We start from the raw sequence: 23,083 nt of genomic DNA on the forward strand, positions 1-23,083 counted from the left end.
AAAATATCACGATATATTAATAATTAATATACAAAATCCAAGAGAGAGAAAGAACACAGCCTTCAGTATATATTATTTTATATAGAGCGTTAAATATTTCGTAACGGCAACAAAATAATAGCAAAGTGCTGCGTTCGTTTTTTCGACGCGCTTTGTTTACGCGCCTTGTTTTGTTGGTAACATCGTCTTCTCGTCACTTGCGCCGCGGGCCTCGACGAAGTAAGTAGTCGCGTTGTACACGTCTCGTATTACGCGTCGAAATTCGCGATCGTACGAAGATGCCGGGATCCGGGATACGTAAAACGCGATTATTGTGTATAATCATTACAAATAGCGATTATTAGAGCCCGCGTGGCTAATTATATCTCGCGATTGACGAACAGTGAACGTAACGAGACGACGACCGTTTATCGCGATAAGCGTGAAGTTAGTGCTAGGTTGAGTTATTTCGCGAGCTTTATCTTATTTCAAACAGGAATCGAAGCTAGGACGGGGACGGGAGTTATAGAATCATCGTGCGATCATAGTTCTTGCTTGTTTGTTCTCTCGCAATATGATAAAGTACGTGTCGCGTACAATTAATATTGGAAATGTCGTGCAAAGTGTCGCGCGATCGTCGTATTCTCTTAATTAGTACACGAGGCGATTATAATTAATCGTGTTTCCGGGAGTGTTGTGAGAGTACCAGTACTAATAAAAAGCAGGAATGATGAATAGGAGAAGAGAAAGAAGGCCGAGACATCGGGCGACAGCGGGGCAACTCTCTCTGAGGTTAGAGAAATTTATCTTTAATTTATATTAAATATAATATATATCTGTAAAGATATAAATTTAAATAATAAAATGAGATTTAAATTATTATTACTTTTTTGTAAAATTAATTGTTATTTTATCTTGACGCGATAGTGGTCTCTATTTTACATTATTGTACAATATATGTATAATGCATATAATATATTATGTATTTTATTTTCATAAATACTTAAAATATTTAATTTGTACTAATTTTAATAATTAATAAATTAATAATTTGTAATAATTTATAATTATTATATAAAAACGATAATGATTTATGATATAATTAATAAATTTACAGATATATATATACATATACAAAAATATAAGTTCAACATTATTTTTAAGAGACTTCTAATTATTTAGATTATGTGTATATATATGTATTTATAAATTATAGAGTAATCAAATGAAAATGAAAAAAAAAGGAATATTTTATATTTATACATAATATTTTCTAACTAATTAATTTAATAAATAACGCATCTATAATTGGTAATTGTGTTGATCTTACAATACGTTATTTATTTTAATTTTTCATACTCTATTTATCAATCTATTCATATTTATTAATAATTGTACTTTAGGATCTTTTGAAACTTTTCAAGACAACAGAAAAAAAATATAAGAGTTATATTTAAGAGTTGAGAGGGAGGGAGAGGACTAGGAATGTGTGTAACTTTACATATTTCAAAATATATATCTGTATTTTGTATTAAAAATGCAAGTACTACGATACTGCCTAAGATCATGAGAAAAAAAATTTCTTGAGGATCAAAAAGGATTATTATAACTATTGCTCATATGTGTATAATATACGATTAAATATTCTTGACGATCGCTCTCGCGTATTGTACCAGAAAATTAGAGTGACATTTTTTGAGATCCCTCTCTCGTACACACACACGCGCGCGCGCGCACACACATACACATACAGAAACACACACATTACAGATATAAAATAATTTGATATGATTTGGGATCTGAAAGATATTATTTATTTAGACCAAAATACTCATACGTGTTTAAATGTACGCATATAAACACATACATTATTGCATTCAAAAATTTTGATTAAAGAATTTTATTTTGCATTTTTTAAAAGAGCAAGGATTTACATAGTTAAATATTTATTTTTATATATTCTACTTATTGCTTCTTTTACTTTTGAGATTTTATATTAAAAAAATAAAAATACATTCCTCTCTTCAATGAGGAAAAATTATATTGATTATTAAAACATAACATATAATGAATTTTTTGAACTTTTATGATACAAAACAGAAAGCGACAGCCAAATGTATATATATTTTTAATCGGATATATAATTGCGAGAGAGAATATTGGCTGCACGGGCTCTTCCATATCTTGATTATTTCTTTTATTTATCACAAAATATCTAAAGGGATACAATAGTGATTTTTGCTTTCGGTACATAACGCTGACTTTTCATAGAAATTTAATATTTATTTTTTTACTATTTACTTATAATATATCTCAAGCATTTGTTATCATAATTTTTGTAATTATTTTACATATATACGTAATCATTTTTCTATAATTTTAAGAAATTTTAAATTTTCGCTTCAAAAAATGTTTCAAATTTCAATGAGGTTTGATTATACAATACATATTAATATAATATGCATATATCTACGATTATGTGAGGCATATATCATACGCGTTTTCACGTAGTCCCCCCATAGCACGAATGGCTTTTCGCAGGTTCTCGTAATTCATACGAATAATCGGGTGAAAGCAATTTTCACAAGGAGATGTAAAGCGACACAAGGCGTTACATCGCGTGTGTTGCGTTTCACCATTCTTATTTTACACAGACTTCGCCGGACCCCAAAGAATCGCTCCGGGCACGTGCACGGCTATGACGCAATCGGGTAATGATGAGAGGAGACTAGGGAGTTAACGACGCTCCAATCGCGTGAAACGCGTGTGTTACGACAAATTCGCTCAAGTATCAACGCAGCGTGATCGTCTTCCTTTGTAATGTCGATTCAGAGATAGGATGGGATAGAATTAAAGTATAGACGTGAAAATATTACCAAGCAAAAAAAGGCTAATACTTACAAAAAAAAAAAACTCTCCCAAAAGATTTCAACAATTTTATATCCGTCAATTAATAATTTTTAATTACTATTATTTATTAAAATTATATAAATTATTTATTAAAATTATATATTTATTAAAATACTGAATGTCAAGTTTATTGGCTCACAACATTCGTAGATATACATACGTATTGCATTAATATATATATAATCATATCTCGTTGAAATTTGGAACATTTTGTTGAAGCAAAAATTTAAAATTTGTTAAGACCACCGAAATAAGTAAAGTAAATGTTTCTGTATGTATGTGTGTATGAAAAGACGAAAAACAAATTGAATTATTTTAAGTTTCGTTCCAAAATAGAATTTCAACGTTTCGTTAAATCATAGATCATGTCAGTTGAGTTTTGAAAAATACAATATATATATCAATTCTCAAAAAAGAAATTCAATGGCAATGATTGTACGTGCGAATTTCAGGAATGCGCGTTTCGATTGTCAAATTTATAATTGCTATTCGATGCACTTTTAATGGCCGTATAATCTGCAGGTAGGAAAGATTACTGACGGTACGGCGCGGTAATGTCACAAAACCGGTGGCTTTACGATTCATTAAAATACCATTTCTTATGCAGCGCACTTAATTACCCGCTGAAAAAATATCGTAGTAACACCCTTTCACTCCCCTCGCCTTTTCTCTCGTCCTTTCCTGACATGTCCTTCTCTTGATCGTTCTCTCGCTCGTCGTGCGAAACGCATCGGTCGACCAGCTGGTTCATCGTAATGGTTCATATTATGGTAATACGAGGCGTTTGAATCCCGTATGGCCAACCGTAAAGCCGTAAACAAGTCTCATACCGCCTACGAATAACGCGGAAAGCCTGACTACGTGTTTGAAGAACAATACCGACATATCATTATAAATCATGTCGGCGGCTTTTCACGAAAATTTTTCTCATCTCTTTACTGTCGCCGCCGCCGCCGCCGCCGCCGCCGCCGCCGACGCGTTAATTCGTCTTTGTTATTGAGATGATGTCTTCAATTTGTCCCGTACATACGCGTACGTTTATCGAACGAAGAGCTGAATATGATATGGAAAAATATAACGTAAAAAATAAATTTAAAATTTTCTCGCGTCGTTATCGCGACGAGAGAAAGAGAGAGAGAGAGTGTCTATTTTCGTGGGCGACCCGTAAGATCGCATTATTTCCAAGGTACCTGCAATTAATTCCGGAATGAGAAACGGTGGCGAAGTCGTTTCACACCGGCCCCGATCGGCTTCCAAATACCGATACCCGATCCGCGTTAGCTTCTTTCGTCACGCTCGCGAACAAAAAAGCGCAGCCGGTCCCGATGAGAGAGAGAGAGAGAGAGAGAGAGAGAGAGAGAGAGAGAGAGAGAGAGAGAGAGAGAGAGAGAGAAGGAGATACCATAAGGCCGCAACGCGCGCGTATCCGCCGGATGAATTTTCGAGGTGCTCGCTTGCAATTACAGCCAGCAGCGCATCGCGAGTAATAAAGAACGACGGCTAACTCGTTGCACGATCGACTACCGAGTATCGTGTTAGTCCCTTTTAGTCACGGTCCGTAGAGAGAAAAGTCGGCGGCGTGCTGCCGCGTTAATAAAAACTCACCCGATGCATAACTTGCAAATTCGCGGTGTTAGTCGAAGATAAACGATCGTTCGCATCGCTTGACGCGCCCAATGTTCGTATTTACGATCCCCTTACTCTCTCGTCACCACAATCATTATTTTTTTCAAATGACGATAAAAAAAAGTATATCATGAGAACAAAATTATTAATCGATCTTTTTCTTTAAATAATAGTTACAAATTCTCAGATAATATCATACATATTTTCGAAATAATATAATTCTGTTATGTCATGTATAATATTATAGAGACGCATTGGTACAGATTATTTTATTTTATTTGTATAAATGTATACTATAATTATAAATGCATATCGCGTGACGAGTAAAATATAATAAACACGAGATAAAGACAAAGTATTTTGTTCGGTTTCGTAAATACGCTTCTGGTCTCTTTCTTCCGTGCTATATGGACCTTGTATAGCTCATTTTATATCTATCTGTAAAGACAGAAAAAGAAAGAGAGAGAGAGAGAGAAGGAGAGGCAAGACGAAGCGAGAATAAGTGAACGAATGAATGACGAGAAAGAAATCCGAGGACGAACGAAGAAGACGAGAAGCGACTGCTCGTCCAACTCAATGCGTGGCAGATTCGGTTCTCCAATCTTCGGACCCGAACACTTTCAGGCTCACCCCCTTCGGCCTCTTCAGACGCGGCCGCCGCCGCGCATCGAACTGTCCGTGCAAATTTCAATTTTAACTGCTAATCTGCCAGCTAATAGCCCCCTGCTCCTCTCTCTCGCGTCTTTTCTCCATCGGCAACTTAATGCCAATTCTTCCCAGTGCTGCAAGTATTCCCTCGCCACTTTAGGTTCGAGTTTTAGCACCTCGTCTCTATCGTTAGAAAGAAATATTCATCTAAACTTTACTGTGAAAATAATTTATTATTACGCGTATTGTATATAATTTTTTTCGTTTTTGTTCTCTTGATTCCCTATTCTTGTTTACTCTTTATTTTAACTTTACTTGTTTCAATTATCATTTATAATTCGCTCGTCATATTTAACATTCATATATTGTATGTTTTTTTTATAGAAGATTTTTCTCAAAGTGCGATACGTTAATTTTCTGTTCTTCTTGCATCTTTTATTCAATTTTTCATTCACGCGAAAATCGATTGTATTAGACACCAATTGAAGGAGCTAATAAAGTTCATCAATTTTAACAGCGATCGTTGAACGGTTAGCGTTCGTCTCGTCTCTTCGCTCTTATTCCGTTGGTTAATAAATATATATTCGCGTATGTATTTCCTTCTAGCAATTCACAATTCTCGAGAAAAATCTAATAGTCATTCACGGAACGTAGGGGACTCAAGTATGCCACTGGGATAATTATATGTCTCAGAAAAATCGAACAAATATCCTTCTCACGACAATGCCTTATTCAAAAGAATCGAAAACCGTTAAACTGAAATTTCAACGGATAAATGATACTAAAATCAAAACCGCATGAAATATACATTCCTCGAGTACATTAAATATATTATATATTTTTAATGTCAACGTACCATAATGTTGAAATTAAATAAAAATATCATAAGATAGAGAGTAATCGAGAGGGGAGAACGATAAATAAAAATTACATTCGGTTAATAGACAGTATTCACTTATCTCCATTTTCTCGAATAACGACATATTTTTGAAATAAACCTTTTCAAACGGCATCTCGACCCGTCTGCATAAACATTCTATCATTTCTCATCTTGTTAATAACGCAATGATTAATATTACTCTTTATGAAGGATGTCAACACTCGTGCAATCATCAGTCTCCTAACTTAACGTGGATCGCGAGATTTTCGTTTATTCTCTTTCTTTCTCTCTCGCTATCTTTCTCTAACTCTTCTTTTCCATCGTCTCTCTTACCTTATTCGTAGCTGCAACGATGATTTATTGCAATATTTTGACGTGAAATATATATATATATATATATAGGAAAGATGAATTGACAGACGACTCTTTATGACCAAAAGTTTGCCACCCTCCAACAACCCCTCTAGATCGCCAGTTACCCTCACTGTCGCCGACGGAATCAGCAAATGCTACGGGCGATTAGCTATTTTTTTCTAATTTGGATATTAATCATGCTACGCGGATGAGGATCGTAAAGTTATCGGGAAAAATAGGAATCGTGGGCAACTCCTAAAAATAATTTAATCATTTTCGTATAGGAAAAATGTAACATCAATTAAATACTATATCGTCATTGTGCTTGTTATTATAATTTGCACAAGTTAAAAATTTAATATTATTAATCAAGACAACTATTTCGTTTGTCTTAACAAACGTTGAAGAAATATTTCTCTATTTTATTGAAACTACAATTGAGAAAGATTGAAGTGATATTCGCATCCATCGATCTTTCGCGCTACGTTCCCATTATGCGTCTTACGCGAAGCACGCCCACGCATCTCGTCAGCTAATCATCTAATAAAATAACATTCAGCCTGCGGTGTAACGTGTTGGTGCGCGTGTTCGCGGGCATACCATTCGGCATTCGAGGGAGGTTCGTTGCGCAGAGGTCGCGGAGTCGCGATGCCATTATTATAGGAATGCATTACACCCGGGCGATGCATTGTATTCAGATGGTCCGCATGAGAGCACAAGACCGGGCAACACGCTGCTACCTAGATACAGCACTGGGCGCAAACCAGCGACGCGTACCCTCATTTGCCATTCATAGGAGTGCAGGAATGTAATCCTGCTTGCGCATTATATCCACGATAGGCATGCGCATTTACCGTTTAAGAGCGAGCTGTTATTACACTGGCATGACGAAAATTAACTTACATAAATCGTCATATTTTTTTCCCAATTATTTTAAACAGTAATTATCCCTATATATCCACTTTACTATTATATTTAGAAATTATAATATATCATATTTGCGTTTAATCATCGATGCAGCAAATATTTTTACGAGAATTAATATATATATATTTAACATTATATATAAGTATAAACTATCGACAAATATATAATTGCTAATTTTCGTGAAATTATTTGTTGCATCAATCATTAAACGCAGTTATATCATATTTTTTAAATATGGTGGTCAAATGTGAAACATGTTTTTCACGCGCGGCTCATCTGTTTTCGATTTTCTCTTCGATCTAACTAGCATCTCACGCTAAGGGAGAAAAATTCTGCTATTACAATGTTTTCCTCTTTGCAATTACTCTCCGATTTTATAGTGTCTATAAGAAGTATCGGAGAGAGAAAAATCACATTCCGAAGTTCCATCTGTGTGAAGTATCCGTCAGCTGGTGCGTTTCCGATGAAAGTTGAAAAACCAAGACGGAATACTCGATAAGGCACCGAGTAATTACATTTGTCACGTCCTTACGTTTTAATCAAGCGAAATCGATGAGAAGCGAATGGATGAAAGAACAGGGCCAATACTGCCTGCGTGGCGCACAATCGTGATAAGGGAAAAAAGACGATAAGACAGAAAAAGTAGAGCGAAATGGGCGTGCAGCCCTACGCAACTTTGATTTCGTGAGATCGGGGGACTCGAGGAACGCTCGTCCGATGCATTATCTTATTCGACATTTTGGAAATTACAGGCCAAATGTGCCCAACCAACTGTCAGCTCGGTAAAGTCGGAAAGAGAGCACGGGAAAACGGACAGAGCGAGCGAGAGAGATGGTTAGAGAAAGGGAGCGCGTGTGTAGGGGACGGCGGAAAAGAAAAAAGAAAAAAAAAGCACGGAATGACCGTCAACCAGTCACGCTTTATGCTCAATATGTAGATGCGACGAATAAAGTGTGTCCATTATAGCTCTTTTTTCGGCTTTTGTCAGGGAAATCAATATTTGCATAAAATCACGATCGACTTGAGAACCCATGACAAATAAACGGGGCGCATTTTCGTTTGCATCTCACGATTCTTTAGGCGAGTGTTACGGACGCGTGCGAAACGATCATATATACAATATAATTTTCACGGTATATTTAATCCATGCCGAGATTTATTAATAGGGTATATTTTTTTGCGTCACAGAAAAGTGCATTGCACAGTTCGTTGGACAAGTAATTTTTTGCATGTCAGTTATATATTCTTTATTAAGTGATTTTCTTATTAATGGTTTTTTCTCATCATAAGTATGTAACATTCACATAACACACACATACACATTGATTTCATATAATTATAAATTTCATAAAAACATTTATTAATGTTGATTTAAATTAATATAAATTTTTCACAGTTTATTTATATACAATATATTCTGTGTATATTTTGGGCTTGATGAAAAATGATTATTCCGCAGTATCGCGGCGTGTGGTCGGATTATTTCGAGCAGACGACGTCAATGTAACTTCACTGGCGCCATTTGTGGCAAGCTTAAAAAAATCTGATTATTATTTTACTCAGAACGTTAGCGATCGCCGGGAATCGTTCATATCTCGACAAGCGCGCTTTATATCTTCCACTTAATGAGAGCGCGACACGCGAGGTTTAAGGACCATCCATATGCCTGCTTTGTTTTATATAAGTTTTCATTTCCCAGAACAGTCCAATGACTAGTGATCCTTTTGATCAGAGATAAGGAATCGATGTAATTATCTATCAATTTTTTTATATTTATAATTGTTTTGAAGCATGTAATAATATTCTTTCCTACTATATATTTTTCCTACTAATCTTAAATCGCACAATATGTACATGTATGTATATGTGCAGTTGTTTTATTTTTAAAATATCGAATCATCATTTTATCTCTATATTTTTTATTCGTATACCTCTTAATAATTTCATCCAATATATGAGTTAAGAAAAAATAAATAAAAAATACTTTTTTTATAACATAAACATGACATTAAAGAGAGGTCACGTATTTGACAGTTAATTAAATTTAACTCTTCCATATATGTATATGTGTCATAGGTTTATTATTAAATCTGAAGCTATATTTTATTTTTTACGATACATTATAATTTAATAACTGATAATCTGTTGTAATATAAAGCCCTTAACTGCAGAGCAGGTTATACCAGAAAACGATAATTTCTCTTACGCGGCTCTTATCCGCGTGCAGCGGGCTCGTAAAACGAAATTCATAAGAAATATCGGTCCCTTTACAACACTCGATCGCGTTATATTATTATGCAGAGAAAGAGAAAGAAAAAGAGCGAGCCTCTCTTTCGCGCGTTGAACGTCCTCCGCGAAGATGCGTGGTCCTCCCCCTCCTCCTCCTCCTCCTCCTCACTGGCCGCGCTTTTGCCTCGCTAATGTGGAAACTCGAGGACGTTAAGTGGCTCAACTAGATGACTCCTCTTTGATGTTCACCGCACGCCGTGGTGCGTATAAACTCGTGCCACGCAACTGCGTAACGCTCCGCGTATGATTCCTTCGTCCACCGCGATCATCTGTGTCAGTGATGGATTAGGGCATCGAGGACCCCTAGGCAAAAGGACGTTTTTATGGGCTTTTTGTAATCTCTAAGCAAATTAAAGCATTTCAAATTTCTAACTCCAACGATAATTATAAACTAAAATACAATATTTACAAACTCTTCAGGAATTAGCAATTGTAAATAAAGTAGAGTAATTTACGAATCTTTTAGCGGTCTCGGAGCTTCAAATAATCCCTTTGTCCGCTTATCGCTTAATCCGTTACTGGCCAGTATTATCGCGGAATTCTCGCGCGCACAATTACAAAGTCTTTTTTCTCTCTTCTTACAAACAAGTCGCATAAGCACGCGACCGTGTGCCGTTCCACCAACGTCACTTACCATTTTTTTTCCACGAATCTCGTTACCATGATCGGCGAGGTGAACCCGGTGATGGGTTACTTTAATAATCTTCCCGTCGGTTAATTAACATCACTTTATTGTCGATTGCAAGACGCGTATTCGGCGGAATAATATATACCTATGATGTCCTTAGTTAGTTGTACAAAAGTACATATATCTGCTGCCAGTATGTTATTATTAATCGTAAATTTAACAATTTTTTTTTTATGAATCTTCTAACGTCATCAATAGATTAATGATAATTTCTACAAAATACTATTGCAAAGCATTTTATTTTTTCCGAAAAGATTTTACTTTCTTATTTAAGTGGAGAGAACTTTATTCTCCGGTTATCTTACGAGCGTTAAATCAAGATTATATTATCCATTATTTTCTGATCGATGTCGCAGAGAATAATATTTCGTATTTCTGGATAAGTTTCTCAGCAACGAGAAGAAATTTTTTGGACGTGCACTTGATATTCTTTGCCAGCACCTGAATCTCGATAACAATCGCGGAACGCGCTTCGACATAGAAATTAATCCTTCCGGTCGTTAAAATGTAACTCGTTAACTGTGACAGTGGCTGGCAACTGGATTGAATTGAGGCGCGTGCTATATTACGCTTGATATCGCTGTGAAACTCAACACCGCCGGCTTAGACCTCGACCTCTTAGGTCGTCACTGTTGCTACCGCTTTGTCTCTGTTACCCCACCAACGAAACAATATATCCCACCGTTAAATACCGGTATTCCGTCTATCAGCTAGATCGTTTCTGATTTATGTTTCTGATGTATTATAAAATATTTTATATTATTTTTTTATGTAAATATTATATATATATACAGATCTTTTTTTTCGTTTAATGATTAATTCGTACGATAAAAATTGTTAAATATTACTTTGCAATTATATTCGTATACGCGAGATTATGAAATATATATATATATTTTTAGTTGATCTTTTATTAAAATTTTTTTGCTAATATATACAAGACCGTGACGCTTTTTTAAGTACTGAGCGACATAATTCTTCCGAAATGTGTGAATATTAATTTCACACTTTGCGATTGATATATATTTTCAAGGTTATTGTTTGTACAACTGGATCTGTCTCGTATCGACGAATTAATTTTTTTTGCTTGTCAATAATGCATTCGCGCATTCGCTCCGCGATCGTCGATGGTGTCTATTCCGTTTCCTCCTTTCTTTTACTGCGACATAATGTAGTGTGAAGTAGCGGTTAATAACGATAGTGCATTCGCGCGTTCTTCGCTTCATCAGGGCAAAATTGAGAGATTATGTAAGAACAGTGTTCTCGTTGTCTCCGATCGCTCTCACGCCTTTACGCGCGCGCCGAGCGTAAAACGCGCGGTTGCACCCACGCAAGTAGTTGCCCGCGCGCGCGTTCACAATTACCTTAATCCGGTGAATATTCCGACAGATAAAAGGGCCGCATGCGCGGAAATGGGGCTCGCGAGAGGATTGAGGGGAGAGAGGAAAGGAACGTTGGACAATTGGCAAATCGTGAGACCGGGGAAGATCGAGGCAGAGGTCACTTCGCGTTAGCGAAACATTACGAATGTCAAGAATGCGCTCCTGCTTATTATACAGTCCTCGAGATAGAATTTGTTTTTCGCCGACGATAACGAGATATATTCGAGAAAGCGCGGTATTACGCGTCGTTGAAAATTACATAAATTCTAGAAATGTACATTGAGTTGTGACAGAGACTCCAGTATTTTTTTATTACATTAAAAAGATGTAAAAAATGATTACAAATGGAAAATATAAAATAAAATCGATTAATTAATTAATTAAATTATTATTTTTTTTATCCATAGAACAAAAGTTATACTATGTCGGATACATTTCTCTTTATTTATCTCATATAGTTTTCTTCTAGCTTTAAATTAAACATGTACGATTTTCCGGCGAAAATTCAACGTCGCGCTTATTTCAGGAAGAGCTAATTATATAAATTTTTACAAGTCGAACTTAGATCCTGTCCATCTCGTGCCGCGTTTACGCGGCCCGCGAGCAGCGCATACATTCCGAGAGCGCGATAATTTCTATAATCATAAAATGGCAAGTAGATCATCGCGTGCCGCGCTTACTGCTTCTGAACTCACGGCGGCATCCTTATTGTTACGATTTTATGTTGGCGCGGCGCGGTGGTAAACGAGCGTGTCGATGCTTTCGTGCCGGCAGCAGCGATTACGCCATCGCTCCTTCGGTCGATTTTGTGTGCGGTGATATAAAAAATATCGCACGAGTGCGCGCTCACTATATTTCGGGTAGATGCAGTCACATCGTACACGTCGTATGGTTCATCCGAATTTATCCCGAGGCCGGCCTTGATCCGCTAATTATCGCGAGAGAACCTGCTCATTTTGTAATCGCACTCCCTCGCACATGCGTAATATACGCCCCGAGAAAATTACCGTTCTCTCGCCGCGCTCGTTCCTCTCCGCCTTCCTTAAGTCTCCGTGTGGTCGTCACGCGTGCTCTGTATCGCGCGAGTTGCACGACCGAGAATTGAGAGTTCCGTTTCCTTTAATGTGAAACTTCCGTAAAGCCGGGGATAATCCGTCGCTCTCTGAACACCAGTTTGGCGGTGAACGATGAATCGTACACTTGGCGCCGAGATGCTTGGAAAAAAGCAGATAAATATTTAAATCGCTATTTTTTTACAATATAAATTTGCTATTTTCATCTATATATTTTTATCTCGATATAAAGCATAAAACATATATACAATCGATTCTTATATTGCGAGCTTAGTGATATTTATAATGTAATAGATTTTGTAAAAAAATATATATAAGAAAAAGAAATCGATATATAATCATAATTATATTATATAATATATGGTGTGTATACTATATATTATTATAAATCTTAAAACGCATAGCGAGTCTCATATTTGCTTTTGCTTTTAATCTCTTCTAATTCATTGTAACATTATAAAGCATAATTTTTGTAAAACGCTTCCGAATCCAAAACGCTCGTAGAAATATTTCTCGGAATCAAACGAAGATAAAAGAGAAAAGGTAAATAAAGGAGGCCTCATTGCATCGCAATTGACGGAACGACCGCGTTTATCCTTCCTTCGTATAAACCATGTTATATGTTAAGTGCAGAACGTTTTGACATATTTTCCGGCATGCAGAAAGATGGGCCGTGTGTTTGGTAGGAACGAAAAATTAATTATCTGGTAAATAGAGAAATCGCAGGTGTCCGAAAGGGGCCTTAATAAAATTGCGATAGACGATCCGGAAGAGACGAGTAGTCGGCCATGGGTCGCGGCTTCCTTTGATCCCTATTCACGTATATACTAGCGTTTCGAAAGCGAGATCTCATTATATTTCCCGCGGGTTGAAAACACGTACCTGATATATCCCGGCCGCGATGTTCCCGATTTCACGCTCGTGGCGCCGTATACATTAATCATTTCTCGCCCACAAACTTTTCCCCGCGTACGGCAGGAACGAGCGCGACCGAATGTTTTCCGCTTTAAGAATATGACTCTGCAAAATCATGCTCAAAATTTTTCATTTCTTTATTCTTGGAGAGATCCTTTTGAAAAGTGAGTCTTTTCTTAAGATAATTAAAAAGAACTATGAATATTGCTGAAACAATTGCTATGAATAAAATGCTATGAATAACTCTTTGTTAGTCATATATAATAAATTCTAATTTTTTATATTTATACACGGTGTTCGTTGTATAACAACCAGTAACGATTTCAAATTATAATTTTTTTCTCAGATTATTGCAAGTATCTCTAAAATTATGCAAATGATTATAACAAATTACCCTGTCTCTGTAAGATTAATTATGGAATTTATTGATATTATTAAATGTAATTGTCAATTTTTCTTTTTGTTTTTTTTTTCTTTTCTGGTATATGCAAGAGTTTAATTGTTTTTTTTTTTTATTTATTATACTCTTTACGATACTACGACAAAACACAATGCTAAGACTAGATTTATTATAAAAGTCGTAATGTCAAGGTCGTACTATCAAGGTTTTAAAAAAATGTTCGACAAAAGTGAAAGCCATTTCTATTCATTCCATTGTACAAAATACTGAACCATAGCTAAAAGACTTGCCATTTACATTAAAAAATACGTTAAAAACTACGAAAGTACCTACTATAAAAAAGAAAGTCATATATGATGTATTATAATAAGAAAATTAAATATTTCTCATAGTACATTGTTATGAATTTATTAAAAGTCATAAAGATATATAAAAGTAACTAATAAGGAAGTGTCAAGTATGTGTAATAAATAAGTGACATGCTGCATAAACTCAATAAGATAAATATAAAAAAATCAATCATCAATAATCAAATTGCTTTACTAGTTACCACATTGCATTTTTTTCTAAATTTCACCGGCCTTTTAAATTTCTTTGTAAATTTCGTGTTTCAAAATCCTTGTATCCATCAATGGGCAAAGAGAAAGAGGAAGACAAAAACGATATCTTTGATTCGACGAAAATAGCAAACCGGTAAAGTTCGGCCCAGCTCTCAGAAACTTCTCCATGCGAGAAGTGCCGAGAACAATCACACCAGAGAGAGTTTTCGCCCTGAGTTTTCATGAGCACATGAAGAATTTAAAAAGTACGCGCGCACACAAAATAAAATTAGCTCGTCGGCAAATGGAGAGGATTCATTGAATTTGAGACGGTGCTCGTGACACGGCACGATGCGAAAGCGATGCCGAGAAGTGTTTTTCTTTTTATGTATTAGGCATTATGGATTTAAGATTTAACGATTTCGCGCGGAATAGAAATCTTGCGTTGCGAAAGGCTTGACCCGCGCGACATAAGTTTATTATACGTCTATCGTGAATCGGTAAAAAAATTTGTTTGGCACACCTGGCCTTTCAAAGGCTCTCGCTGTGCGCGCTAAGGGGTGTTTATAATGTTCGTGGATAAAAAAGGAATTTTTTCCGTTTTCTTGTGTGCGAACACTCGATTGGGATCAAACCCTCTAATTTTGGTTGTAATAGCTCGTCTTTATTGCTACTGAAGGGTGGACCCTTGCCGAAGAATTTAAGGAAACTCACAGAAAGTTATAGAAGGGTCTCTCTCGCAGCGTGTTTTAGATAAATGGATGTCGGTTGTGTTTTCTTTTTTCGAGATTTTTAAGAGTCGACATCGCTGTAACGGTATAAACGGAGTGGTACATTTCAACCACTGGAAATGTTGTCGTTCGTCTTATTCTATTGAATGGGTTGTGTTTAGGGTACTTATATCCGAAATTAAAAAAAAAAAAATTATATATATATATATATATATACATGTATGTATAGTAATTATAAATACATTAATGTATATATTTATATATTTTTTAATATTTTCTAAATACACATACACACATACATTTATACATACATATACATATTCTTCGGTTATATAAAACATATTTATTATGCTAAATTTAATTAATTGCGTTAATTTTGAAATACAGATCTAATAAAACTTGTAAGAAATCATTTGAGACTCTAATATTATTTATTCTAAAATATTACTTGTGAATGATCAGGTAGATCGCATGCTCACCTGTGCCGGTGACGAATCAGTGGCGAAGATCAACCCTTCCTCGAAATGCACATTACCAAACAGGTACCTATCTATTTCCATACAGGCTCGCACATTTTATTGAATACGGAGAAGGGGAAACTCGGCACCTGTCATCGGTAGCCATGCAAATACTTACACGCGATGAATAAAAAAAAGAGGGTTCTTCTATAGCGAGGGGAAAGGGTTCTCGCCACTTTATTCAGATTAAGGCCCGCCTGTGGCATTTAAATGCGACCCTTCGGTAGCGCCACTTGATCCTTTTGATTTTACACGGCAAGTGTATTTTCACCCTTCATCGTTTGACGGAACTCCGCCCAGGGTGCGATCTTACATACCGTTCTGGAACGGATCAGATGTTTCTACTTTTCTCTCCTTCCCTTCCCTTCCCTTCTCGTCACGGATGATTTGATAATTCACATTAACGATAAAAGACTATCGACATCGCGAGATAGATATGTTGGCGCGACATTACAGACGTTTCTCGAGGATGATTCTCCTTTTCTTCCTCCTTCTCTTCCTTGAAGCGGTTCTCGCGAGTTTACGTCGACGAGAAGAGAGAGAACGCGGTCTAAACTTTTAACACTTTACGCCAAATATCATCAATTATAAATCCAAAACATTTTGAGATAATACATATTCATAAATCTCTCTCTATCGAAGGATTTTCTTTTTTCTGCGCGCATTTATTATATATCTGGCTATTACAATCAGAGCGCGTACATATTATTCGCGCCTCTCTCGTGACTTCGTGTCGGTAGGGGCGTCATTAAAATCAATACCGGCTCGCTCTTTCCTCTCCGCTTCCTTCTCTTTTCTTTTCCTCGCTATCTTCGTCCTCGTTCTCATATCATATCCATCCTCGTCGCGCCATGGGCGCGAGGGTGGCGGAACCGAGGTAGGGGTTGCCCCTTCCTATGTGTATCCGATCTGGCATGCGAGGCGAAGGACGAAGGAAACGCTAGTGGGGAGCAGGACGAAGGAACGAGAAAGTCGGCGAGAGAGAACAAGCACGAGGAGGACGAAACCTTGATGGGGTTGTAAGGGTGAGCGAGGGGGTAAGGATGGCACGATAAGAGGAAGGCTGCGTTTGTGATGTGAGGTACGCGGTACACGCGATAAGGAGTGGGGGATAGCGTTTCCATGGCCAATAAGAACCTCTTTAAAGCGCCCTTTTTGCGCACGGGACTGCGCATGCCGGATTCAAATCTGGGCGAGCTAGGTATCGAGTGGAAAAGTAGGGGTGGAAGCGAAGGCAACGATGGTGGTGGCGGAGACGGCGTTGGTAGTGGTAGTGATAGCGCGTTGGCCGTGGTGGTGGACGTCGGCTGTATGGAAATATGATAGCGCGATAAGAAAAAGAAGAAAGGCACTTTGACGCCTATGTGTGTGCAACGCGAAGGGGGATAAGCATGAGTGGGGAGAGCGCTACGGTTCTCGCGACCAATAAAAGGGCTAGTTTAAAGCGTCTTATTTTTTTGCACCGACACTGCGCATGCTGAATTCAAATCTTGGGAGTGGTGAGGCTGGATGGATTTGTATGGAAATATGATAGGTGAGAGGTGCATAGGTCGGAGGCATGGCGGCCGATAGGAGGGTTTATGGACGCTCGACCACCCTCGTCGATATTTTCACGATACATTTTTATATCGCATCTATAATGTTGCTATCGGTAATTTGAGCAACTAGAAAAATGCCTTCAATTTATGAAAAATTAATATTCTATTAATTTATGACAAAATATAATAAATATGAACATTAAACGCATGCACACGCGCGTATATAAAATATACAATATAAATATAAATACGTTGAAATTAATTTATATTAATATGCAATTAACGTGTCTTTAATATTTCATTAATATGTCTCATCATGCACATAATAATTGTATAATTATATCATTATACATTTTTTGAAGAATACATTATATATTATTATATTATATTTAATTCGAATAAAAATAATAGAGAATAATAAATTATGTCTCGTTAGACTGTCACACAGTCTTACTCTTGTTCCTAAACCTCCCAACAAGGAAAGTAACAATAAATACTTTGTATTACAACATACGGTTTGTAATGCGTTAATTGATCACAATGTCTTGTATTTCTGTTAGCAGGAACATAGGTCAGCACAATAATCACATTGTTTGGCAGATCGCCCTCTCGAACGATCTCAACCTGTAACTGTACCCACCTGCTGCCATATCTCGTCGAACCGTAACACAAGCTCTCACTCCCTAGGTAGGTATATCAATCCTAGAAATCTTTAGAGAAGAAATCTCAATGCATTTATCATGATCTTACGATGAACGAATTGACATACATTCTTAATATCTTTTTAAATATGGAATGATTAGAAAAATTATAATTGATATTTTTTCATTTTAAATTTTAAAAATGTGCAAATTAATATATATCCAGAGATATGAGAGAGAGAGAGAGAGAGAGAGAGAGAGAGAGAGAGAGAGAGAAATTTTACGAAATTAATCTTCTGTTCATTTATAATAGAACGAAAAAAATAATAGATTGATCAAGAGATATTGAAAAGCACTTTGAAATTTATATGTATATATTTCATGATCGAAATCGAAATATACAAATGCTGTATAATTTCCGACTAATTTCGGTAGTCGATTATGTGGCCACAATGACAAGGATTTGCGTGGGTGGTCCAGCGTGAGAGAATTCTTACGGCTATTCCTCTCTAACTAATTTCATCTTCATCTCTTTCTTATGTCTACACTAACCGCATTATCTTACATTATCCGATAGTTGTACAATGTGTGTGCATCCACGCGATATTTCAAAATATTTAAATAAATACAACGCGCAACACACGATTTCATGCATTTTCCCGTCAGACTATTCAACGCATTTCGATTATCCTGTAAGCAGTGAACTCTTATCGATCTGTTTCAGAAGCAACGAGGCTCCTCGATAATTCGATGCTGACGTTCGTCACATCCGCATGAAAGAAAACATGCGAAGACAAGTATGCGAATCGAACCGGTTCGACGTACCTCGCAGCGGATTGGACGGCTGCGGAATCAAGCCAAGTTTAATTCTTAAGCATCGGTGACGGAACGGGTCCTTAAGTATCAAGGTCTAATCGTCGTCATTCTCATAGAGTGGGGAAGGTAGCGCGACGATTGGAGGCGAGCGTTGCGTATGCAAATCTGTTTGCCCGCTCTCTCTCGTTTTCTCCTTCTCTCCTTTGACTTCGCCGACAGCAGCCGGCCGAGATGCACGCGAGATGAAAAAGGCGCGCTCTCGCTCGCGCGAGTTCCGGCGACCGGAGAAACTCGCCTTTGCCTCCGCCGGGCGGAGCCGCGTTTCCCTGCGATTGGAGGCGTCGTTCCCCACCGACGCGTCTGCTGCTCCCCACTTGCGACAATCGTGTGCAGGCTCTGTGTCGGTGCCCGTACCGCCAAGCTTCTGGCATCACGCGCGCGACTCTCCTTGTCCCGTTTACGCCGCTTCGCCGTGGACGCGTCGATGCTTTCTCCTTGTCTCGCTCTCGCGCGGCCTTTCCTCTTCCTTCCCGGAGACCTAACGACTCCCCCACCTCGGCTTACACCGATCCGTGGACGCGGCCGCGCTCGCCGTGGCCGGTAGGCGGCCAGGCGGGAGTACGTGAGTTCTCTAGTGTAGCTGCACACATGCACGCGACAGCATCTGACCGCCGTGCCACCAGCTGCCGCCGTCGCCGTTGTCGCCGTCGTAACTATCAGAACCGTCGTATAATCTCTCGCTCGAGTGTGCCACGCTACGCGAGTAACAGATCAACGTCGGACAGATCGATCCGACTCGTTCGTTGACAATAATCGCAACCTTGTATTTCCAAAACCGGCGCCGCTCTTTCGTGCTGTGTCGTGGCGAATCGACGCTCATCATAACACATGATGCGACTACCCGACAAGAAAGACAGGACGATGCAAAGTGGTGAATCGGTGCAGTGACCTGGCCGGAATCGCGATTATTGATATCGGCGAGATAGTATTCGTTGATGATTTCAACGGCGAGCGTTCTTATGTCCGGCATTTCGATGACAGTTGCGAATGACACTGACGTAAAGACTTGTACGAATGTTTGCAGCGAGTACGCATCGTCGTGCAAAGGCAACTTGAAGCACAACGATTGACAGTGTTGACTACAGCGCCAGTGTTTCGCGTGCTTCACGGCTGATGGTCATCTGACAGAAACGGTGCTCGAGATCAAGAAACAGAGCTCGTAATGATGCGTTTGTGATAAAAGTGAAGATTGTTCTTACGCATATAACAACGACGGTCGGATGTTTTATCCAGAGGTAGACAAATCGTGTATTGAATAATTGAAAACTGGAGTACGCGTACCACCATACGATTGTGTACGATTGTGACTGTGAGACTCAATGGGTGCAGTGCGTTTTTAATAGTACTATGTGTCATCGAGAAATCGAAGACATTGACTAGATTTCGTAAGAGAATCATGTTGACGCAATAAATACTACAAGGTGTGGTTCCAGTGTTAGAATTATTAGGAACCTGATACAGCATCTCCGATCGAGATATCTTAAAGCGTTCTACGAACGATGATAGTCGACGCGGACCATTGAGTTATCGGTGTACGATCTTCCATTGCGTGGACCGGTGCGATTCTTCGTCGACAGCGAAATCCAGCAGGTCACCACGTTGGATCTCGCGGCATTGGCTGCCTACGGGGCCGTTTCGGGACCCAAGGTCGCGGTGGCGGGCACCGGAGTCCTCGCGCTGCCCGGCTTGATACCCGACAAGGGTTTATCATCGCCCGGAGGCCAGTCGAAGCCAAAGTCCGCAGGGCTGGCGGGTCTTGACAGCGAGGCGGTGCGCCGGTGGGTCGCGGAGGCCACGCGGACCGTCCGGCAGGTTCCGCCTTCGATGGCTGTGCCTGCCAGTTCTCCGCAACAACAACAGCAACATCATCGTCAACCGCAGCATCATCATTCCACCCACAGGCAGCATCAGGAAGCTAGCCCACCGTCGGTGGGAATTTCTCCCTTCGTTTTGCCGGCCTCGATGACGCAGACCCCCAGTATGCATTTGCTGGAGAATAACAATCTGGTCGAAGTCGCTATGGTCCAGCAGCAGCAACAGCAGCAGTCTCAGCAACAGTTGATACAGAAGCAGAAGCAAACAAGTCCCACGAACAATAACACCATAGAGGCTTGGAGATCGATTCAAGGCGGGCATCAATGGTGGAGTTCGCCCGCTAGCGTTCATCAAGAACAGCAGCAACAACCGTCGATCGCCCAGGTTTCTCAATCGCCGAGTCTGCTGGTCGGATCGGTGTGTGGCCAGATGCAGAGGCCGCAAGTGCAATCAGAGATCGATCAGCCACTCGATTTCTCCGTTGGCTCCCTACAGCAGCAGAGGCTGCATTCGCGCGTGAGGACTATGCACGAGAGGCATCAGGGTAGAATGCATGACAACAACAACGGTACGGTAAGCAGCCAGAAGATCGTCAGAGGAGACGTTAGCGGACGAAGTTACAGTCCCAGTGAAGCCAGCACCAGTAGCAGCGAAGATGAAGGTGTCTCTACCGGTGGCAGCCCTTCGGGACCTCTTCGGGGCGCTTCGGGTGAGTGTTAATCGAATCACACAAAATTCATTAAAATATGGAATATATTCAGAGTCGCGATGATTCCTTAATGATATTACGAAGCTTAAGAGGAAGGAACAGAATAAGAAGGGAGGGGAGAGAATTGCACGATTTTATATTTTTATTAATATTGAACTTGTAAAATATTTCTCTGAGTCATAATTAATTTTCACAATTAACGTAGATTCGAAAATTTTTACAACGCGATATAAATACTGTTAAATTTAAACTAAATGAATCCGAATGGCGTTGTTTCAATTTAAGTACATGTAGATTAGATCTCATTATCATTTATCTCGAGCAGTCATTTCGTTATTAAAAGCAGTACGCACGATATGTAGATACGATGACGAATATAAGCAAATATCTGCCTTTATCGCAGTTTCTCGTTTTGCTCAATAAACAGAAAATATAGCGCGACAGGTAAACAGTTTCCCATTATCGGCGTTGAATTGCGTTAAACAATTAGAATTATCTGATTAAATATAGAATGAAACGCATATATAAGCAGTGCTTGAAGCAACGGGCAGAAATCGAGCATTTTGTGGAAAACGTTACGTTCGTCAGCTGTCAGTGCAGTCTGTCTTCTCCCTCCCTCCCTTCTTCCCCTATCCCTTGCTCTCGACGCCCCCGCACTGCATTGTTACTTTTCGTGGATGCATTGTGCATCAAGGCATTGTACGGATCGTGCGACTCCCAATTGCGAGAAAACCGATTTATCCGAAACGGCCGGATTTTGCATTCACGCATCTCGTTCATGCTATTCTGTGCGCAGGACGCGTGCCAATTGTGTATTTGGGACGAATTTACGTTCAGGGTAAATTTATTTTGAAAGAAAGAAAGAAAGAGAGAGAGAGAGAGCTGACACTCTCTCATATATTTCGCGTATAAGGCTAGAGATATTGTTTTCAATATTGCTGTATATAATTTTTAATATGATACGCTTACGTGAGATATTTAATATTATTTATTGTCATTTTGAAAGTAAAAAACAATAATTATATATATATATATATATATATATATATATATATATATATATTATTGTATATATTTTTGATATATTGAACGTTAGATTATTGTAGATTATGCAAAATAATAATTTGATTTATAGAATATCAGATTACATATACGAAGATATTATGACTCTTTCTCACGCTGATGACTAATCGATCCGCTATCATGTCAATGCGCATTCGAGTATTTGTAAAATTAGTCCGAGTACTATCTACGGTGTTAAGATTAAGCTTGAGGATCGATATCACACACGCATTAACGGATCAGCTGACTCATCGTCGATCGCTTTGACGGTAATTTCCATGCCAAGACACATCGATCGTATAATTTCGATCGACTTGGCTCGCGTTAATTACTCGCTCATGATATATCCTATCCGGTTGCGTTTCATGTCTCTGAACGCTATTAATTAGGTGCAAAATTGCGAGTTTATTAATAGCTGCGACGCACACGCGTTTCTGCTTCCGATTCAGTATTACTAGTTTCTAATAAAATTAGGTTTCACAGCTGCTGTACGAGTCGTTTGTATTTTCTCTATTCGTCAACAATCGGGCAATATATAGATCAACAATATAGATGAATATTATGTTTCATCATTTTGTCACAA

General features: G+C 38.5%; 1 protein-coding gene and 1 long non-coding RNA gene across 6 annotated transcripts in view; both read left to right on the forward strand.

The window, feature by feature from the left end:
- The first annotated feature begins 211 nt into the window (after window positions 1-211).
- On the forward strand, window positions 212-19,141 carry LOC138937719 (uncharacterized). 2 transcript variants are annotated; one of them, XR_011447560.1, is made up of 3 exons: window positions 212-771; window positions 17,958-18,084; window positions 18,763-19,141. It is a non-coding gene; the product is annotated as an uncharacterized lncRNA (long non-coding RNA). The 2 variants fall into 2 exon arrangements; XR_011447561.1 differs by having other exon boundaries at window positions 17,961-18,084.
- The window catches only part of LOC138937718 (uncharacterized), a 120,822-nt gene continuing 116,880 nt past the window's right edge, over window positions 19,142-23,083 (forward strand). For all 4 annotated transcript variants that reach the window (XM_070304250.1, XM_070304251.1, XM_070304252.1 and 1 more), the window contains exon 1: window positions 19,142-21,438. In XM_070304250.1, the coding sequence (XP_070160351.1) occupies window positions 20,739-21,438 (700 nt within the window). In that variant the 5' untranslated portion in view covers window positions 19,142-20,738. The remainder of the gene's footprint in view (window positions 21,439-23,083) is intronic.

This window comes from Polyergus mexicanus, unplaced genomic scaffold, assembly GCF_030449975.1.
Source record: "Polyergus mexicanus isolate NDT 795.1 unplaced genomic scaffold, iyPolMexi1.0 SCAF_11, whole genome shotgun sequence".
NCBI lineage: Eukaryota > Metazoa > Arthropoda > Insecta > Hymenoptera > Formicidae > Polyergus > Polyergus mexicanus.